Source organism: Pelobates fuscus, chromosome 9 (assembly GCF_036172605.1).
Source record: "Pelobates fuscus isolate aPelFus1 chromosome 9, aPelFus1.pri, whole genome shotgun sequence".
NCBI classification, from domain to species: Eukaryota; Metazoa; Chordata; class Amphibia; order Anura; family Pelobatidae; genus Pelobates; species Pelobates fuscus.
Genome location: NC_086325.1, coordinates 71,101,186 through 71,120,189, shown reverse-complemented (window position 1 = coordinate 71,120,189; position 19,004 = coordinate 71,101,186). Strand labels below are relative to the sequence as shown.

The 19,004-nt window shown below is 43.1% G+C and overlaps 1 protein-coding gene and 1 non-coding gene across 2 annotated transcripts; one reads left to right on the top strand and one right to left on the bottom strand.

Annotated features, from left to right (window-relative positions):
* Positions 1 to 6,488: 6,488 nt before the first annotated feature.
* TRNAL-CAA (transfer RNA leucine (anticodon CAA)) lies at positions 6,489 to 6,601 on the bottom strand. The gene is made up of 2 exons: positions 6,564 to 6,601; positions 6,489 to 6,534 (listed from the first exon to the last, which is right to left on the bottom strand). It is a non-coding gene; the product is annotated as a tRNA-Leu (tRNA).
* Positions 6,602 to 6,997: 396 nt separating this feature from the next.
* LOC134573772 (cytochrome c oxidase subunit 7B, mitochondrial) lies at positions 6,998 to 11,554 on the top strand. The gene is made up of 3 exons (XM_063433550.1): positions 6,998 to 7,105; positions 9,226 to 9,350; positions 11,352 to 11,554. The coding sequence occupies exons 1-3, from the start codon at positions 7,069 to 7,071 to the stop codon at positions 11,427 to 11,429; spliced, it is 240 nt and encodes a 79-aa protein (XP_063289620.1). The 5' UTR covers positions 6,998 to 7,068; the 3' UTR covers positions 11,430 to 11,554.
* The last annotated feature ends 7,450 nt before the right edge of the window (positions 11,555 to 19,004 follow it).

The window sequence follows — 19,004 nt, the reverse complement described above, 5'->3', positions numbered from 1 at the left end:
GCAGGGATTAGGGTGTGCCCAGGCTATGCACACAAACACTTACACACAGAGGACTCTGAGACACACACACTCACTGACAGACACACTCAATTATTTGACACACTTTTTTGCTCAAACTAACAGACACACTCACTGACACACACACGAGCTAGACACAGAGGACTCTCAGCACACACACATTTTCACACAGAGGAAACTCCCTACTTAAGGTAAAAATGGAAGGGGCATATTAACTAAACGGCACCCCCACCCCACACAATAACCCAAACATACAGCACCCACACACATACAGCACACAAACAGCACCCTCACACATACAGCACCTACACACATACAGCCCCAAACACACACACACAGCACCTACACACATACAGCACCCACACACATAGCACCCACACACACACAGCACACAAACAGCACCCTCACACACACAGCACCCACATACATACAACACACAAACAGCACCCACACACGCACAGCACCTACACACATACAGCACCCTCACACACACAGCACCTACACACATACAGCACCCTCACACACAGCACCATCACACACACACAGCACCCTCACACACACAGTACACTAACAGCACCCTCACAAACACACAGCACCCTTACAAACACACAGCACCCTCACACACAGCACACTAACAGCACCCACACACATACAGCACCCTCACACACACACAGCAACCTCACACAGCACCCTCACACACACACACACAGCAACCTCACACACACAGGACCCTTACAAACATACAGCACCCTAACACACAGCACACTAACAGCACCCACACACACAGCACACACACACATACAGCACCCACACACATACAGCACACAAACAGCACTCTCACACACACAGCACCCACACACATACAGCACCTACACACATACAGCACCCTCACACACACAACACCCGCACACACACAGCACCTACACACATACAGCACCCACACACAGCACCCTCACACACACAGTACACTAACATCACCCTCACAAACACACACACACAGAACCCTTACAAACACACAGCACCCTCACACACACACACACACACAGCACAATAACAGCAGCCTCACAAACACACACACAAACACCTTCACCCACATAGCACACTAACAGCACCCTTACACACACACACACAGCACCCTTACACACACATCACCCTCACACACAGCAGTGTTTATGTGTGTGTGTGTGTGTGTATATATACACATATACACGCGGCGTTTGTTTGTGCTTTAGGGTGCACACCCTAATGCAATAGGCTGCGCATGCCTATGCATCAGTTTCCTCTGTGTATAAATGTTTGTGTCCGTTTTTATCTGTGTGTGAATGTGTGTGTGTATATCAGTGTCCTCTGTGTGTCAGCTTCCTCTGTGTGTAACTGTGTGTGTCAGTGTCCTCTGTGTGTAAATGTGTGTGTCAGTTTCCTGTGTGTATAAATGTTTGTGTCCGTTTCATCTGTGTGTGAATGTGTGTGTATCAGTGTCCTCTGTGTGTCAGTGCCCTCTGTGTGTAAATGTGTGTGTGCTTCAGTGTCATCTGTGTGTAAATGTGGGTGTCGATGCTCTCTGTATATAAATGTGGTGACAGTGTCCTCTGTGTGTAACTATTATGTGTGTATTATACTTTCTTCTTTTTTTACTTTTACACTTCAGATGAATAGTTTTTACACTCCTCCTTACACACACGATATTCACATTATGTCATTTATTTAAAAAAATATTCTTTACTACCTTTTAATTAGGCTTATTCTCCAATATGGACTTAACTTAATTATCAGTGTCTGCACATTTAATTTGGAATTTAAATCTATAGAAATTACTTTCTCGAGGCAGGGGAGCTTAGAAATATTTTTTAAGACCTGCTGGGGTCCTTCTCTGTAAAAGGTTGAGAAATACTGCTCTAGCTGTTTCCAAAACAGCACGTATATAGCCAATAGCCATAATGCCACACCATGACAACAGTATTTGTCACCGTTGTCCAAGAAACGACTTGTCCCAACTTCATCTGACTTTGGTGGATCTTTCAGAACAGTAACTGGACGAGTCTCTGAAATGCTGAATCTCTTTACAATAGTTTGTCTCTAGCTGAGGTTTCACCTCCTGCAGTTCTTTGTTGTAGTTCGCCCAGGAGAAAAGCCCTTTACCTGCCTTTGGTATCAGTTGTTATTAACAAGTCAATAGGGAGATAGCATCTCATGTTTGCTGCTCTCACCTAGCATCATAGAGGGAGTCTTTGATGCAGGGCCAGTTTCTGGAAATTTTAGGTTTGGATATGAATGCAATTTCATAAATCAACAGAGGTTCAGGTGTTTTGCAATTTAGCTCTTGTCCATCAGATAACTTTGGGAATTACTGAATATTTATTTTTATTACACTAATAATAGCAATAACAATATCCCAAGTGTCTTATTGTATGCACTTGCCACATTCCTTTCCCCTATAGCTCACTGTCTTAGGTAACATTGTTTTCCTTTTTTTATTACATAATGTCTGCAGATATGGAGGCCATATTGCTAAGCTCAGTAGCTTTATCCACAGTAGCTTTGAAATGCGTAACAGCTACAAAACTGATCCATTTGTACATGTACAACTCTCATTTTACCTGAACCAACCTAACACAGGCTTCTTTTTAAAAAAAAAAAAAAAGGACTGGGAAAAGGGGACTGTGAGGTGGTTACATTTGAATTCAAATTCTTTATTAATTATTATTATTTCATAAAAAGAGGAGTTACCTAAGCTATAAAGGAGAACACAGACCCCATATAAATAAATACACTGATGTGGCAGATGAGATTACACTTCATTGGCCACAGGAGTAAGACTACAAAAACAGCAGTTATTTAAATGTGCACAGGGGTTTCGTATAGTGTCCAAGTAAATTGTTGTTGTTGTTTTTTTTTTTGGGGGGGGGGGGGTGGGTTTAATTGTATGTATTGTGGGTAATGTATACTATAGGACACCGGGAAACTCTCTAACAAACTTAGGGTGAACACATCATAAGATGTCCTTGCGCTATGTTCAATGCACTCGGAACCTGGGCACCTCCTTTGGGCAGAGCCAGTGACAGGTAAGTACCACTGGCCCAGCATTCTTTATCCATCAGCGTCCTGATTATTTGGATGTGAGAGTTGGAAGGTATGGTAAAGTGACAGAGAGCTTGCAGACATACTTCCAAGATCGCCAACTATTCTAATAAGTATGGTGTCTCACTGCAATATCGAGCTGGCTCTACACCTACAAAATAATTTACTAAGATGAGAATTCAAAGTGAATTCAAGGTGAATTTCAAATTTAAAGGAATACTATAGCTATAGTGCCCTGTAAAATGTTTATGTCCCCATCCCTCAACTGAAAGGAGTTAAAACACAGTAAACATATCTAATTTCCCCATTCTGTGCCGCTCTGTCTGCGGCTGGCCCCATTTCCCTTAGCTGAGATTATTACGATCGCTGATTTCAGCCAATCCAATGCTTTTACATAGGAAAGCATTGGGAAGATAATGCACATGCGCAGCAATTCGCTGAGCTGGTCCGATGGTCTCTATGAGACCATCTAATTGAAATAGCTGAGTTTTACTCTGCTACTTCGTCGGACGTGACTCTAGTGCACGGGTGTCAAACACAAGGCCCGCGGGCCGAATCCGGCCCGCCAGACCTCGTCATGTGGCCCGTGTAGCGCAAATGTCCGGGTGACCGGCAGGAGGGAAGCGCACAGCTCCCCTCTCCTGCCGGTCACTTCTTGTAGTGTGGCCGAGCGCCAAGCTGCAGTGCCGTGGACTGTGTGGAGGGGGCGGGGATATGAACACGTCATATCCCTGCTCCCTCTGTAGCACACAGCGTGGATGGCGCCCAGCAGGGGCGGAGCGACCGCCGGCCCCCTCACGTCAGCCTGGGAGGAAGTCCTCCCAAGAAGACAGCAGAGGGCAGAGAGGAGGGGGGCTGGGCAGGACCAGCTCCTCCAACTCCCAACTACCTCAGGCAGCACTCTGGATCCCAGGTAAGCCACCCTCCTGAACCTGTCTGTCTGTGTGTGTGTGTGTCTGTCTGTGTGTGTGTATGTCTGTCTGTGTGTATGTCTGTCTGTCAGTGTGTATGTCTGTCTGTCAGTGTGTGTGTGTCTGTCTGTCAGTGTGTGTGTGTCTGTCAGTGTGTGTGTGTGTGTGTCTGTCAGTGTGTGTATGTCTGTCTGTCAGTGTGTGTGTGTGTGTGTGTGTATGTCTGTCTGTCAGTGTGTGTGTGTGTCTGTCAGTGTGTGTGTGTGTCAGTGTGTGTGTGTCTGTCAGTGTGTGTGTGTGTCTGTCTGTCAGTGTGTGTGTGTGTGTGTGTATGTCTCTGTCAGTGTGTGTGTATATGTATGTCTTTCAGTGTGTGTGTGTGTATGTCTCTGTCAGTGTGTGTGTGTGTATATGTCTGTCTGTCAGTGTGTGTGTATGTCTGTCAGTGTGTGTGTGTATGTCTGTCAGTCTGTGTGTGTGTGTGTGTATGTCTGTCTGCCAGTGTGTGTGTATGTCTCTGTCAGTGTGTGTGTGTATGTCTGTCAGTGTGTGTATGTCTGTCAGTGTGTGTGTGTATATGTCTGTCTGTCAGTGTGTGTGTGTGTGTATGTCTGTCTGTCAGTGTGTGTGTGTGTGTGTCTCTGTCAGTGTGTGTATATGTCTGTCTGTCAGTGTGTGTGTATGTCTGTCAGTCTGTGTGTGTGTGTATGTCTGTCAGTCTGTGTGTCTATGTCTGTCAGTGTGTGCGTGTATGTCTCTGTCTGTCAGTGTGTGTGTGTATGTCTCTGTCAGTGTGTGTGTATATGTCTGTCTGTCAGTGTGTGTGTGTGTATGTCTGTCAGTCTGTGTGTGTGTGTATGTCTGTCTGTCAGTGTGTGTGTATGTCTCTGTCAGTGTGTGTGTGTAATAATTTATGATAATAAAGAGTGGACACATAGTCCTACAGATACAACCGGCCCTTTGAGGGTGACCAAACTGCTGATGCCGCCCCGATGAATTTGAGTTTGACACCCCTGCTCTAGTGGATCTACAATGCTGGGACAAAACATCAGGGACGTGGCACACAGACCACTTCATTGGGATGAAGCGTTTGGGTTCCTATTGTACTCCTTTAAGGCCAGAGTAGCTGTGTGTGTGTGTGTATATGTCTGTCTGTCAGTGTGTGTGTATGTCTGTCAGTGTGTGTGTGTATGTCTGTCAGTCTGTGTGTGTGTGTATGTCTGTCTGTCAGTGTGTGTGTATGTCTCTGTCAGTGTGTGTGTGTATGTCTGTCAGTGTGTGTATGTCTGTCAGTGTGTGTGTGTGTGTATATGTCTGTCTGTCAGTGTGTGTGTGTGTGTGTGTGTGTGTGTGTATGTCTGTCTGTCAGTGTGTGTGTGTGTGTATGTCTCTGTCAGTGTGTGTATATGTCTGTCTGTCAGTGTGTGTGTATGTCTGTCAGTCTGTGTGTGTGTGTATGTCTGTCAGTCTGTGTGTCTATGTCTGTCAGTGTGTGCGTGTATGTCTCTGTCTGTCAGTGTGTGTGTGTATGTCTCTGTCAGTGTGTGTGTATATGTCTGTCTGTCTGTGTGTGTGTGTGTGTATGTCTCTGACAGTGTGTGTGTGTATATGTCTGTCTGTCAGTGTGTGTGTATGTCTGTCAGTCTGTGTGTGTGTGTATGTCTGTCTGTCAGTGTGTGTGTATGTCTCTGTCAGTGTGTGTGTGTAATAATTTATGATAATAAAGAGTGGACACATAGTCCTACAGATACAACCGGCCCTTTGAGGGTGACCAAACTGCTGATGCGGCCCCGATGAATTTGAGTTTGACACCCCTGCTCTAGTGGATCTACAATGCTGGGACAAAACATCAGGGACGTGGCACACAGACCACTTCATTGGGATGAAGCGTTTGGGTGCCTATTGTACTCCTTTAAGGCCAGAGGAGCTGAACTGAAAGCGTAGTTCACTTTTCCACTTTTACTTTTTTGACCTTAAATTTGATTGTCACTTTGAATTCTCACTTTAGTAAATAACAGAGTTAATCTGCTAAACCCTGATTCAAGGAAAAAACGAACCTATGTAAGTCTACAACAACTACTCTGCTTGCATACTGCTGCACATGAAATTGCATTCTTCATCTGCCTACATAAACCGACAGAAACATAGAATGTGACGGCAGATAGGAACCATTCGGCCCATTTAGTCTGCCCAATGTTCTAAATACTTGCCGTTATGACCCCACCTGAAACCTAAAACTATTACAGTGTGCTGCCCATAGTAAAATAAAAGAGAGATGCAGACTCTAGACGCCATGGCCACTTCACATCATTGAAGTGGTCATGGTGCTCGGAGTAACCTTAGTAAGATGTTGTGATTTTGGTGTTTAGAGTGTCTCTTTAAAGATTTAAAAAGCAAAAAAAAAAAAAAAAAAAGTTAAAAATGAGCCTAAATGTAGTGATACATTTTTACTATACATTTTTAAACAATAAACAAAAGTTATGTCAGAAGTGGGATTTGAACCCACGCCTCCATACGGAGACCAGAACACTCTGCTTTAGAAGAAGGAATCAAATCCTTGAGTCTGGCGCCTTAGACCACTCGGCCATCCTGACACATTGCAGGATGGTAAGCAAAATAATATATTTGATCTCTAAAACACTCATGATGTCACCAGTACTCTTACTTATTTTTTTTGTTTTTTCTTTCTGCCAATACATATTTGTAACCTTACTTTACACCCTTATTCTTCACTCACGGGGACACAACATCATTCTCAAAAAATAATATCAGTTACACTGCTCGATGTTAATAAAACACCACACATCATTACTGAAGAGCCCAAAGACGTTGTTAATAAAGCGGTCAGACCGTAAAAATACCATATTCTACCGTGATGTCAGTGAATTAGTCATTCAGCTGCCGTTTTATCGGAAGGTGCTTAAAAACTACAACTCCCGACATTCCGTGCGCTATAGCAGATTTGCCATTGAGAAAAGGGGCGGGGCTGTAGAACGGATATCCGGCGTGGCCATTTTGTTTTTCTCCATTTCTTTCAAGGGTAAGGAAGGAAGTCAGAAACATGTTTCCTCTGGCAAGATCCGCGCTGTCTCTGGCAGGTAAGGCCGCCTTCACCCTGCATGCAGAGCCTGGCTGGCGGGGGGAGGTCCATCTGACCTCTCATTGAGTTATCTGGGTAACCTACATAATGGTCCTAATCTCATTAACTGTCTGAGTGCCATGCAGCCAGTGTGGGAATGTCATTCAATGTTTAATATTGAGACCAACAAATTACTTGGGCACCTTTTCTCTGGTAAGTAATACCTGCTCTTCCAATACTAAACTGAGAGCTGCTAATAGAAGTGTAAGTCTGCCTTCTTGCGCACAGGCAGTGCGCAAGTCTGCCTTCTTGCGCACAGGCAGTGCGCAAGTCTGCCTTCTTGCGCACAGGCAGTGCGCAAGTCTGCCTTCTTGCGCACAGGCAGTGCGCAAGTCTGCCTTCTTGCGCACAGGCAGTGCGCAAGTCTGCCTTCTTGCGCACAGGCAGTGCGCAAGTCTGCCTTCTTGCGCACAGGCAGTGCGCAAGTCTGCCTTCTTGCGCACAGGCAGTGCGCAAGTCTGCCTTCTTGCGCACAGGCAGTGCGCAAGTCTGCCTTCTTGCGCACAGGCAGTGCGCAAGTCTGCCTTCTTGCGCACAGGCAGTGCGCAAGTCTGCCTTCTTGCGCACAGGCAGTGTCATCTTATGCCAATTTGAACACCTCTAGATTGGTAGCTATTCTCCCCCCTATTTTAGAGCTGTTTTGGTTTAGGCCTGTCATGGAATGTTTTGTGGATCCAATATGTCTGCAAAATATTTTGTTTGCAAAATACTGATCTACAGCTAAAAATATTCTGAAATCTTCGTCGTTCAGTTAACATTATGGCTAGTCCTGAAGGGCATAACCTTAGACAAGCTGCACACTATGCTAGTAGGTCACCTCTTTGCATGTAAATAAAAACAAATATTCCTGGCTGTAATAGACACTTCTTGTGTATGTGTATGAATGTATACACAAATAATTCTGCACAATAATTTTGAGAAATCAAGATTCCCCAAATTTCTAGCTCTTCAAACAGACAGGCATCATAATTCAGACATCCTGCTCTTCTGTCGACATTCTCGGAGTGCCACTTGTAACAAATAAAAGGGATTTTTTTTTTCTTTGCTCCTCGTGTTTTTTTTTTTTTTTATCTACACTTTTGTTAATAAAACTTGTAATGTTTATGAATCAGATCCAGATAGAAAAATAGACGATATCGGAACATTCTCTAATTCAGTCATTGCTACAAACTTTCTAATTTTGGCCCAGTTTTGCCATTCAGATTTAAAAATCTGTGTGGCTCTGTTGCCTTGACAAACATTTGAGTACTGTATTTCCCAAAGATATGATGAAAATTCTTTGCAATTCTAACAAAGCCAAGAGATGGTTCAAGACCATTACTTTGTCTTATGGTATAGCCTAAGGTTGACACAACTTGACAGCAACACCATGAGAACCAGGGTTCTTCTCATGGATCGTGAGACTTGGTCTATGCAGGAGCTTACAGCATGCTCTGTATAAACAAGTGTTGTGCTTTCATGCATGCACAGTTGTACAGCACTGATAGGGCTCTATGAGCTGAAAATAGAAAATCAAATGCCCATAGGAGATTGCTGCATGGGGTAAAAGTGTATTTTATTGTGTTTTTTATTATTTGCCGTTTCGTTCAGGTGTGATTAAATGGCAAAATAACTAACTCAAATAATAAAATACGCTAAAATACACTTTTACCCCCACATTCTAGGTAAGACAAATACTATGAGTTGGTTATTTTTCTTAAATAACACCTGAACTAAACGGCAAATAATAAAATAAGCTAAAATACACTTTTACCCTTCATGGTAAGTATTTTTAACCTCTTCTGCAACCTTCACACAAAGGAGGATGTCACTTTGGTGGTCTTTGCTAAGTATGCCCTGTTCATTCCTAACAGTTGTGTTGCAGGGCAAAGTATACAGTGTCCAAAATAGTCCAAATAGTTTAGTACTCAGGATTTTCAGCCTTTATCCAATGACTTTTTTTAGTAAACAAGATACAAAGATGGTAAAAATGACATGTTTACTGGTTTATGAGCTGTTATCCTTTATTAGAATGAACTTGCTTGTGAAGGCTATATCGTGCTCTCTTAAATAATGATTGTTGTATCTTTCTGTTCCCAGCTCGTGGTGTTCAACGGTCTGTCTCTAGACAGGCTCATCATAAAGCGGGTCCTAACTTCCATGACAAATATGGAAACATCATCCTGCTATCGGGGGCTGTTTTCTGTGTCTCAATTTGGAGCTATGTGAGTATTTTAAGAATTTATTTAACTAAACCTTTTCACGTGTAACATCTCTATACATTTGAAAGGGCTCTACAGCACGCTGTAGTGGTAATGAGTTAAGGAATCCACAATAAGGAGATATGTAGTTTTTTAATAGTCTATTTTCTAAAATACTCGGGTGTCAACTTTCCTTCTATTTTTCTTAAGTTTGCTTAAAAAAAATGACACTTTAACCATAAAATAGTACTTGGACTCCCGACACCATAACCACAATAGCGGGTTCTTTTTGCCCTGGTAACCTTGTCTCCGCTGCTTTGTTTTTCCCAGCAAACTCTGATATAGCATTTACTGGGGTGAAGGAAAGCTCTCCTTAGAAGCAGAAACAAGTTGTGTTTTAACCACTTAAGGACCAAACTTCTGGAATAAAAGGGAATCATGACATGTCACACGTCATGTGTCCTTAAGGGGTTAAAGATGGCTTTTACAATAGATGTGTGCAGGTTCATTAACAAATGGTTTATAAAAATGTGACTTTTATTAAACAATCTTGCATGGGAAACGTGCAGTTAACCCCTAAACACAACAAGATGTGGTGTCCCTTTTAATGTAAAATGATTAAAAGTTCTTGTGTACGAACTGGGTTATTCAATAAAGGGACACTATAGTCAAATCAGTTTTAAAGTGTATAGATCACGCCCGAGCAGTCTCGCTGCTCAATTCTCTGCCATTTATGATTTAGATCACTTTGTTTATGCAGACCTTGTCACACCTCCCTGCAAGTGACTTCACAGCCTTCCTAAACTGTGAAGAGATCGAATTTATTATATCCTGCTCTGTTTTTAGCCTTCTCTACCCTGCAGGAGCCTTATGTGTGGGAAAAGTTTACTTTACAGAGCATGAGATAAAAACTTCTAATGCAGTTATCATCTGATTGAAATTAAACTTTTTTTTTTTTTTTACCCCTTAAGGACCAAACTTCTGGAATAAAAGGGAATCATGACATGTCACACATGTCATGTGTCCTTAAGGGGTTAAAGCAGAATGTTTGTCACAGCCAGGGAATGTTTGTCACAGCCAGGGAAGGTATGGCTAGGGCTGCATAAACAGAAACAAAAGTGATTTAACTCCTAAATGGCAGAGAATTGAGCAGTGAGACTAAAGGAGCATGCTCTACACACCAAACTGCGTCATTAAGCTAAAGTACTTTTTTGACCAGTGTCCTTTTTAAAGCGAGAGTACAAAGTAAAGTTAAAACTAGCTAAACTGGAAAACCTTCTAAGCTATTCTTCCATTTTGCCTTCTTTGGCCTTCAATTAAATATTCACTTTGAATTCTAATTTTAGTGAATAACCCTGTGAGGTTTTAATATATACTAATGCCTGGCTCCTGTCTTCTGTCTTCTCTGATGTTTGTGCTGATCTTGATGTGTCGGGGGGGAAGGCACAGATACTTTCATATGTATTCAATTTCTCCTGTTGAAACCCTTGTGCCAGATATTAAGTGCAGTGTGCTGTGATAACTTGGTTCTTAAAAGTACTCTTTGAGAATGAAGTAATTATGGGTCTCTAGTTACTGGGAACAGTCTATGATCCCTGTGGCATTAATCTGCGTGTTAGTTTGCCATGGTGCTGGTGAGAGGCTGCGAGCATCAGCCTATCAGCCACCAAGACAACTTTCTTGATCACTGCAACAACTGGAGGAGGTCGGTTGGCAGGTGTTGGGGGACAACTGAATGGTTACCCCATTTAAAAATGGTTTAACCCTGTTTAGTAAAACAGTGCCCAGTGACTTGAACCATAACTGCATCATTAAAATAGTTATGGGATGATAGTATTTCATTCATACTAGCAAATACAGTCAAGGAAATAGCCATGTGAAATTCATCATGCTATTGGAGCAAGATGTCAAGATTTCTATTTTTCATGTCTTCCACTAGGGGGCAATAACATGCAATAAAAAAACTGTGTAATTTAGGTCTTGGAAATTGTTTACATATCAGTCATCAGTCTGCTTTATTTTCAGGTGGTCACACAGACTGGAATCACTTGGAATCTGTCTCCGGTTGGCAGAATTACACCAAAGGAATATAAGGACCAATAGATTTGATGTGACTTTGTTGGACTTCCTTTAAGATGCTTATATGTGTACATAAACACATTGTCTGCCAACTCTATAACTCCACATAGGAGCTTTCAGTTGTAATAAATCCAATCTCTAAATCTTAAGTGTTTTTTGTTGTTGTTGGATACACTGGAAATCTGTTATTTATATACTACCCGGGGTATTTCCTTCAGTTAATTTTGTATTTTTTATTTGGGGACATGAGTGACAGATCTCATACATTTCAGGGTGCTAAAGACCCAGCTCAGAAAATGTACCCAAAGTGAAGTTACTTTCCAGTTTAATAACACACATACATGCCTGTGCGGAAGAAACGCGTATTGTGGGCCCAAAGCAGCTGTCCCATTGAGTCCGCAGATGCAGCCCGCCAGACATAATGGTGCAACCTGGGGCTGCACAACACTTGCTGAGGTGCTACGTGTATTCAGGGGCCCAGTCACCACTGTGGCCCTTTAACAGCTTAGCCCGGCCTCTCTGAGTTGTGCAGTAGGAGGGCTACTGGAAGAAGGTTGCCTCATCTGATGAATAACATTTTAGTTTAGATAGGGTGTATGGCCAGGTGCGTGTGCGTCATTTACCTGGTGAAGAGATGGCAGCAGGATGCACTATGGGAAGAAGGCATGCCAGTAGAGGCAGGTTTATGATATGACGAATGAATAGATGAAATTCCCGTTCGCATGCCCAAGTGTTTCACTGGGCATGTGCGGGAATCTCAGTGCTATCTAGTGTGGGCAGATGACGTGTCCCACAGGGACTTCATCTGCCCACACAAAGATGGCGGCGCCCTGAATATAGATCGGGGGCAGAAAATAAAGATTAAAAATAGGTAATATGGGGGGCTTAGAGGCATTTGGGGGTTGTGGAGTCGGGAGGGGAGTTAAAAAAAAAAAAAATGGGATTCGGCCATGACAGTGCCGCTTTAAGGGACACTATTCAGGAATTCATTGGGAAGAACTTTATTTGCAATAATAAGCATGGTTTTATGAAACATCGGTCATGTCAAACTAACCTAATTGCATTCTACGAAGAAGTAAGTAGAAGTATAGATCAGGGTGTTGCAGTGAATGTGATCTATTTTGACTTTGCCAAAGCATTTGGTATGGTTACTCACAATAGGTTAGTGTTCAAACTAAAAGAAATTGGTCTAGATCAAGGGTTCTCAACCCAGTCCTCAAGGACTCCCTACCAGTCCAGGATTTAGGGATTACCTGGGTGTGTCTAAGGTGTTTTTTGTTTTTCCTTAGACACACCCAGGTAATCCCTAAATCCCGGACTGGTAGGGGGTCCTTGAGGACTGGGTTGAGAACCCCAGGTCTAGATGAATAATGTTGGTGGGTAGAACATTGGCTTAAGGATAGAGTACAATGTGTTGCCATTAATGGTAAATGTTCAAGCTGGACAAAAGTGGTAAGTGTGTTCCTCAGGGTTCTGTTTTTCTATTTAACAAATTTAGAAATGATGTGAAATAGACATTGAAAGCCATGTATCAGTGTTTACAGATGACACAAACCTTTGTAAGGTAATACAATGTGAGCAGGATATTGCTTTGCTGCAGAGGGATTTAGATAGATTGGGGGATCGGGCACTAAAATGGCAGATTACATTTTACGGTGAGAAATGCAAAGTTATGCACTTTGGGGTAAAGAATGCACAAGCAACTTACACCCTAAATGGTAGTGAACTAGGGATAACCACACACAAGAAGGATTTGGGAATTGTTATAGACAACAAATTAGGCAGCAATATGCAATGTCAAGCTGCAGTTGCTAAGGCCAGTAAGGTTTTGTCATGTATAAATAGGGGCATGAATTCTCGTGATAAAAATATAATTTTGCCTCTTTGTAAATCGCTGGCAAGAACACATCTTGAATTTTGGGCATCTGTTCTAAAGAATGATATCAAGACACTAGGAAAAATGCAGAGACGAGCTACACAATTCATCAGAGGAATGGAGCATTTTAGTTACGAATAAAAGGTTAAGAAGTTTAAATCTCAGTTTGGAAATATAGCACATCAGAGGGGATATAACATTATACAAATATATTCTGGGCCAGTACAAACCTGTATCTTATACTTATCTGGAAATCTATTCATAAACAAGGCTATACACGGGACACAAGGTCAGGTATTTAAGCTGGAAGAAAGAAGATTTAATCTAAGGCAAAGAAAATGTTTTTTTATTTATTTTTATTATTAAGAACTATAAGGATGTCGAATTCTCTGCCTGAAGAGGTGGTTATATCAGAGCCCATCATAGGCGTGCGCACGGGGTGTGCCGGGGCACACCCTAATCCCCACGGCACACCTATGGATTGAGACCGGCAGGGGAGATCTCAGGATCTCCCCTGTCGGCTCATGCAGAGCCAGCGCTATCCCTACATAAGGTAAGCAGGGACAGGGGATATTTACTAATCTACCCCCACAACACCTCCACACATACAGCACCCTCACACACACAGTACACTAACAGCATCCTCACAAACACACAGCACCTGCACTCACAGCACACTAACAGCACCCTCACAAACACACAGCAACCTCACACAGCACACTAACAGGACCCTAACAAACATACTCACACACAGCACACAAACAGCACCCTCTCACAACACCTTCACACACCCACATAGCATACTGCCAGCACCCTCACACAGCAGTGTATGTATTTGTGTGTATATATATACATATACACACGGCGTGTGTTTGTGCTTTAGGGTGCACACCCCAATGTAATAGGCTGCGCACGCCTATGGAGTCCATGCAGATTTTAACCCCTTAAGGACACATGACATGTTTGACATGTCATGATTCCCTTTTATTCCAGAAGTTTGGTCCTTAAGTGGTTAAACAGCAATTGGATAAATACTTGCAAAAATATAACATACAGGGATAATTTCTAATTAGTGGCGGTGATAGCTGCTTCATCTAAGGAGATATTTGACTGCCATTTTGGGGGTAATAAGGATTTTTTTACTAGTTTGTTGCAAAATTGGAAGCGCTTCAAACTGGGTTTTTTTTTTTTTTGCCTTCTTTTGGATCAACAGCAAAAACATATGTGAGGAAGGCTGAACTTGATGGACGCATGTCTCTTTTCAGCTATGTAACTGTAACACTATGTAAGGAGAAGGTAATGTCTGCGGCGTGAGGGATGCCGACCATCGCATTTAGAGATGCTATAATCTACGTGTACATAGACCTGTCTAGTCTCATGCTCGATGCCAGATGAGCCCTGCGGCCTGTCACTAGCGCTTTTAGGGAGAAGAGGATACTGTACAGGTGGGAGCTTCCTTTTAGCCTACAAGCCAGGCCGGGTGACCTGCTGAGATTCTTGAGATGCAGCTTCCCAGCTATCCGTGCCAGGATTTGGATCCTTAAAGAGCGGAACATCGTACTCTAGCATACTGTCTGTAAATCACACCGCTTTATTTAAATGAATTCTCAACAAGTACAGCCGCCTCTTGGCCAAGACGCATGTGTCACATCACCAAAATTAAAACTGGCAGCAACTCCACGAAGCAACTACCTTATAAGATCATAGATGAATTTCACAGCTTCTATAGCGGATTGAACAGCCTTCCCACTGAGAGCTGCCTGGACCCAGAATAGCGCCGTTACACGCAGATCATGGAGTTTTATACAAGGGCACGTGACAAAAACATTGAACACAGAGGTGTCTGAGAAATTGGAGGCTCCTATTTCATTAGAGGAGCTCCAAGCAGTGCTGAAGCTTTCCAAACTTAATAAGGCACCAGGACTGTGAGATACCTCAAGACATTTGGAGATATACTTCTCCCCAAAAAATTAAAAGGCATCAACTCTCTCTTAGATGGCTGCCTGCTCATGAGAGATTACTTGATGGCGACCATTGCAGTCCTACCTAAGGATGGGAAAGATCCCTCCAGCTGCGCCAGCTATAAATCGATATCCTAACTTAATGCTAATTTAAAGCTATTAAGATTCTGGCATTACGGATCTGCGGAGTCCTATCGGAATTGGTGCACCCGGACCACGTTGGTTCAGCCTCGGTAGGGAGTCAAAGGATAACACCATTCGGGCACTTAATGTGAACCATGCGGCTCTAAGCGCGGGTCAGAATATCCATCTCCTCTCTACCTTTGCAAAAAAAAGCTTTCAACAGATTTTGAAAGCAACAAGGAAGACCACGGGATTTGACCCACACCTGATGTCATGGATATCATCCTTATATACAATACAGATTGCACGGATCCGGAAAAATGGGGCGCTCTCACAGCCCTTTTAAATCTTGAAAGGAACGAGGCAGGAATGCATGCTTGCCTCCCTCCTGTTTGCCCTCTCCATGGAACATTTGCTTTGGGTGGTCAGACAGGACCGTGGTATAGCTGAGTTTACCCTAAAGGGTGCAACTCATAAAGTGGCTGTATATGTAGACGATATGCTGTTCTTCCTCAAAATCACTCTGGTCTGCCTTCCAAATCTACTGAGAGCCTTCACAGAATACAGGGTGCTTTCCAACTTGAAGTTGAATACGGGAAAGTCTGAGGCATTAGCCATTTCACTGAGGAAGAGTCCTTTTAAAACTCAGTTTGCTTTTATGTGGTGCACTGCTAAGCTTAAATACCTGGGTATTTGGCTTACTGCTGACTTAGCCTAGTTGTACGCCCATAACGCTCCCCACTTTTGCAAACGCTGAAAACTGATATGACGCTTTGGAGAAGTCTTTGTGTCTCTTGGTTTGGCAGAATGAATGCAGTCAAGATGAATCTCCTCTCTCGACTGCTGTACCAGTTTTAAACAATCCTGATAAGCTTACCTAAGGCTTTTTTCTAATCTCTAGATACAGCCATCTCCCGGTTTGTTTGGCAGACTTGAATACGTAGAATTAACAGACTGCAACAGGTGCTACCGAGGGCAAAGGGGGAGAGTGGGACTACCTTCCCTTAAGAATTATTACAGAGCCACACATCATCTTTGCATATTGGAGTGGCACGTCTCTATGACATCCAAGATATTGATAAACTTTGAAAAAGCACAAGTGGGGGTAGACTCCTGTTGGCAGTGTGGTTGCACAACCCCCCCCCCCCCCCCCAAAGGTAAACAGTTCATAAGCCACCCATTTGCAGGGGCCACCTTGAAGGTATGGCGTGCGGTTAGGATGAAGCTCATGCATACTATATTACGGAGGCCACTGACTCCAATTATCTACAATCCATACCTGACAGGTGGCCTCAGACCTGGAGACATCAGTGCCTTTGGTGAGTCTGATTGGACTAACATGCGACAATGGTTCACCTCAAACACATTAACTCCACTTCCTGACTTGCTCCCGAACAAAATCCCAACAGGTCTGAACAGATTCAATTATTTCCAAGTTACATCATACTATGTCTCCCCAAATGGACAACATCTATTGCATAGGAAACTGATGTCATTTGAGGAATTGTCACGGGACCACCTACCTACAGAAATCTGTTTTATACACTTTACTTCTGTCGTCTGTCCCGACTGAGCCCATGGAACATATTGCATGCTGGGAACAAGCCACAAATGCTATGCTTTCAGACCCACAGTGGGAGAAGATTCACATATTGACTCACCAAAGTTCTATGTGTTCCAAACAACAAGTATTTGAATGGGTGTTACAGAATTTCAGAAATATTACATTGTATGCTTTCTGTCCTCTCTGAGAATTGCTGGAAATGCAGGGAAGAGGTGGGCTCTGCTTTACACATATGGTGGTCGTGTAGTAGATTGGCTCCCTTCTGGACTTCTGTACACAAGACGATTAAAGACATACTAGATACTGTCTTCCACTTCCAGCCTTTCCTGATGCTCTTTTACCAAACAAAAATACCCATCTTGACTTATAAGAAATCATTAACCAAACATCTTGTCAAAGCGGCCAAGCTCTTGATTCTGGTTAGATGGCGTTCCACAGAGGTGCCTGGCCTCCATTGCAAAAGTAGAGGAGATATACAACATGAAAATGCTAACGGCTTCTTTGAGAGGTAGTTCGGAGCGCTGCTTGCAGACATGGACTCCGTGGGCTGACTTTCTAGAAGAAGGACCTCAGGTCATTAGTCCAGATCAAAAATATACATGCAGAGGTGGTGCGGAACGGACAGGTAGGATCAACTTTTGTGCATTCTGGTGCAGCGTATGGGCTGTCCTCCTGTTGCTTGTCCAGACTTGTTGGGAGTGCGGGTCTGTTCTCTTCTGCAGAAGTGAGGCAGGGTGTCATTGGGACGGGACCACCACTACCTTCCCTCCACCCCTCACACTATCCCCTTTCCAGATGTTTCCCCTTGCTCACTCCACCCACCCTTTTTTTCTCTCTTCCTTTCTTTTTCTCCTCTCCCTCCCTCCCCATCAGCTTCCCATTATTTTCTCTATACCTTTGTCTAAGTGATTTCCTGCTCATGCTCTATGGACGGAGGCTCTCGCTGACCACTAAGTAATATATTTTCTTGGTTGGGTAATCGGACTATGTGGCGGGAACGGGCAGGAGAAATGTATATGATTATATTGTGATACTGCCACAGTGTTGCTGTTCCTATAGGCCCAACTGGACCTACCAAAGTACAATTTTCCTATTTTGCATATTAAAGGGACACTGTAGTCACCAGAACAACTACAGCTTATTGAATTTGTTCTGGTGAGTAGAATCATTACCTTCAGGCTTTTTGCTGTAAACACTGTCTTTTCAGAGAAAATGCAGTGTTTACCTTACAGCCTAGTGATAACTTCACTGGCCACTCCTCAGATGGCTGTTAGAGATCAAGAATGCTTGGTTGTATAGGGAGAGGTATTAGCAGTAGAAAGAGGGAAGTGCTCATGCCATTGTACAGAACACTGGTGAGACCTCACTTGGAGTACTGTACACAGTACTGGAGACCCTATCTTCAAAAGGATATTGATACCTTAGAGAGAGTTCAAAGAAGGGCTACTAAACTGGTTCATGGATTGCAGGATAAAACTTACCAGGAAAGGTTAAAGGATCTTAACATGTATAGCTTGGAGGAAAGACGAGACAGGGGGGATATGATAGAAACATTTAAATACATAAAGGGAATCAACACAGTAAAGGAGGAGACTATATTTAAAAGAAGAAAAACTACCACAACAAGAGGACATAGTCTTAAATTAGAGGGACAAAGGTTTAAAAATAATATCAGGAAGTATTACTTTACTGAGAGGGTAGTGGATGCATGGAATAGCCTTCCTGCTGAAGTGGTAGAGGTTAACACAGTAAAGGAGTTTAAGCATGCGTGGGATAGGCATAAGGCTATCCTAACTATAAGATAAGCCCAGGGACTAATGAAAGTATTTAGAAAACTGGGCAGACTAGATGGGCCGAATGGTTCTTATCTGCCGTCACATTCTATGTTTCTATGTTTCTATTCCTGGGTCATGGCTGCCTAAAATGCATCCAAACATTCAGTATCTCCTCCCTCTGCATGCAGACACTGAACTTTCCTCATAGAGATTCATTGATTCAATTCATCTCTATGAGGAGATGCTGATTGGCCAGGGCTGTGTTTGAATCATGCTGGCTCTGCCCCTGACCTATCTGCC

What these genes read in the sequence shown, in the direction of transcription:
- LOC134573772 (XM_063433550.1), top strand. Translation starts at nt 7,069, where the DNA reads ATGTTTCCTCTGGCAAGATCCGCGCTGTCTCTGGCAG. An exon ending in ATCCGCGCTGTCTCTGGCAG is followed by an intron (nt 7,106 to 9,225) that starts GTAAGGCCGCCT and finishes TTCTGTTCCCAG; the next exon opens with CTCGTGGTGTTCAACGGTCT. An exon ending in GTGTCTCAATTTGGAGCTAT is followed by an intron (nt 9,351 to 11,351) that starts GTGAGTATTTTA and finishes CTTTATTTTCAG; the next exon opens with GTGGTCACACAGACTGGAAT.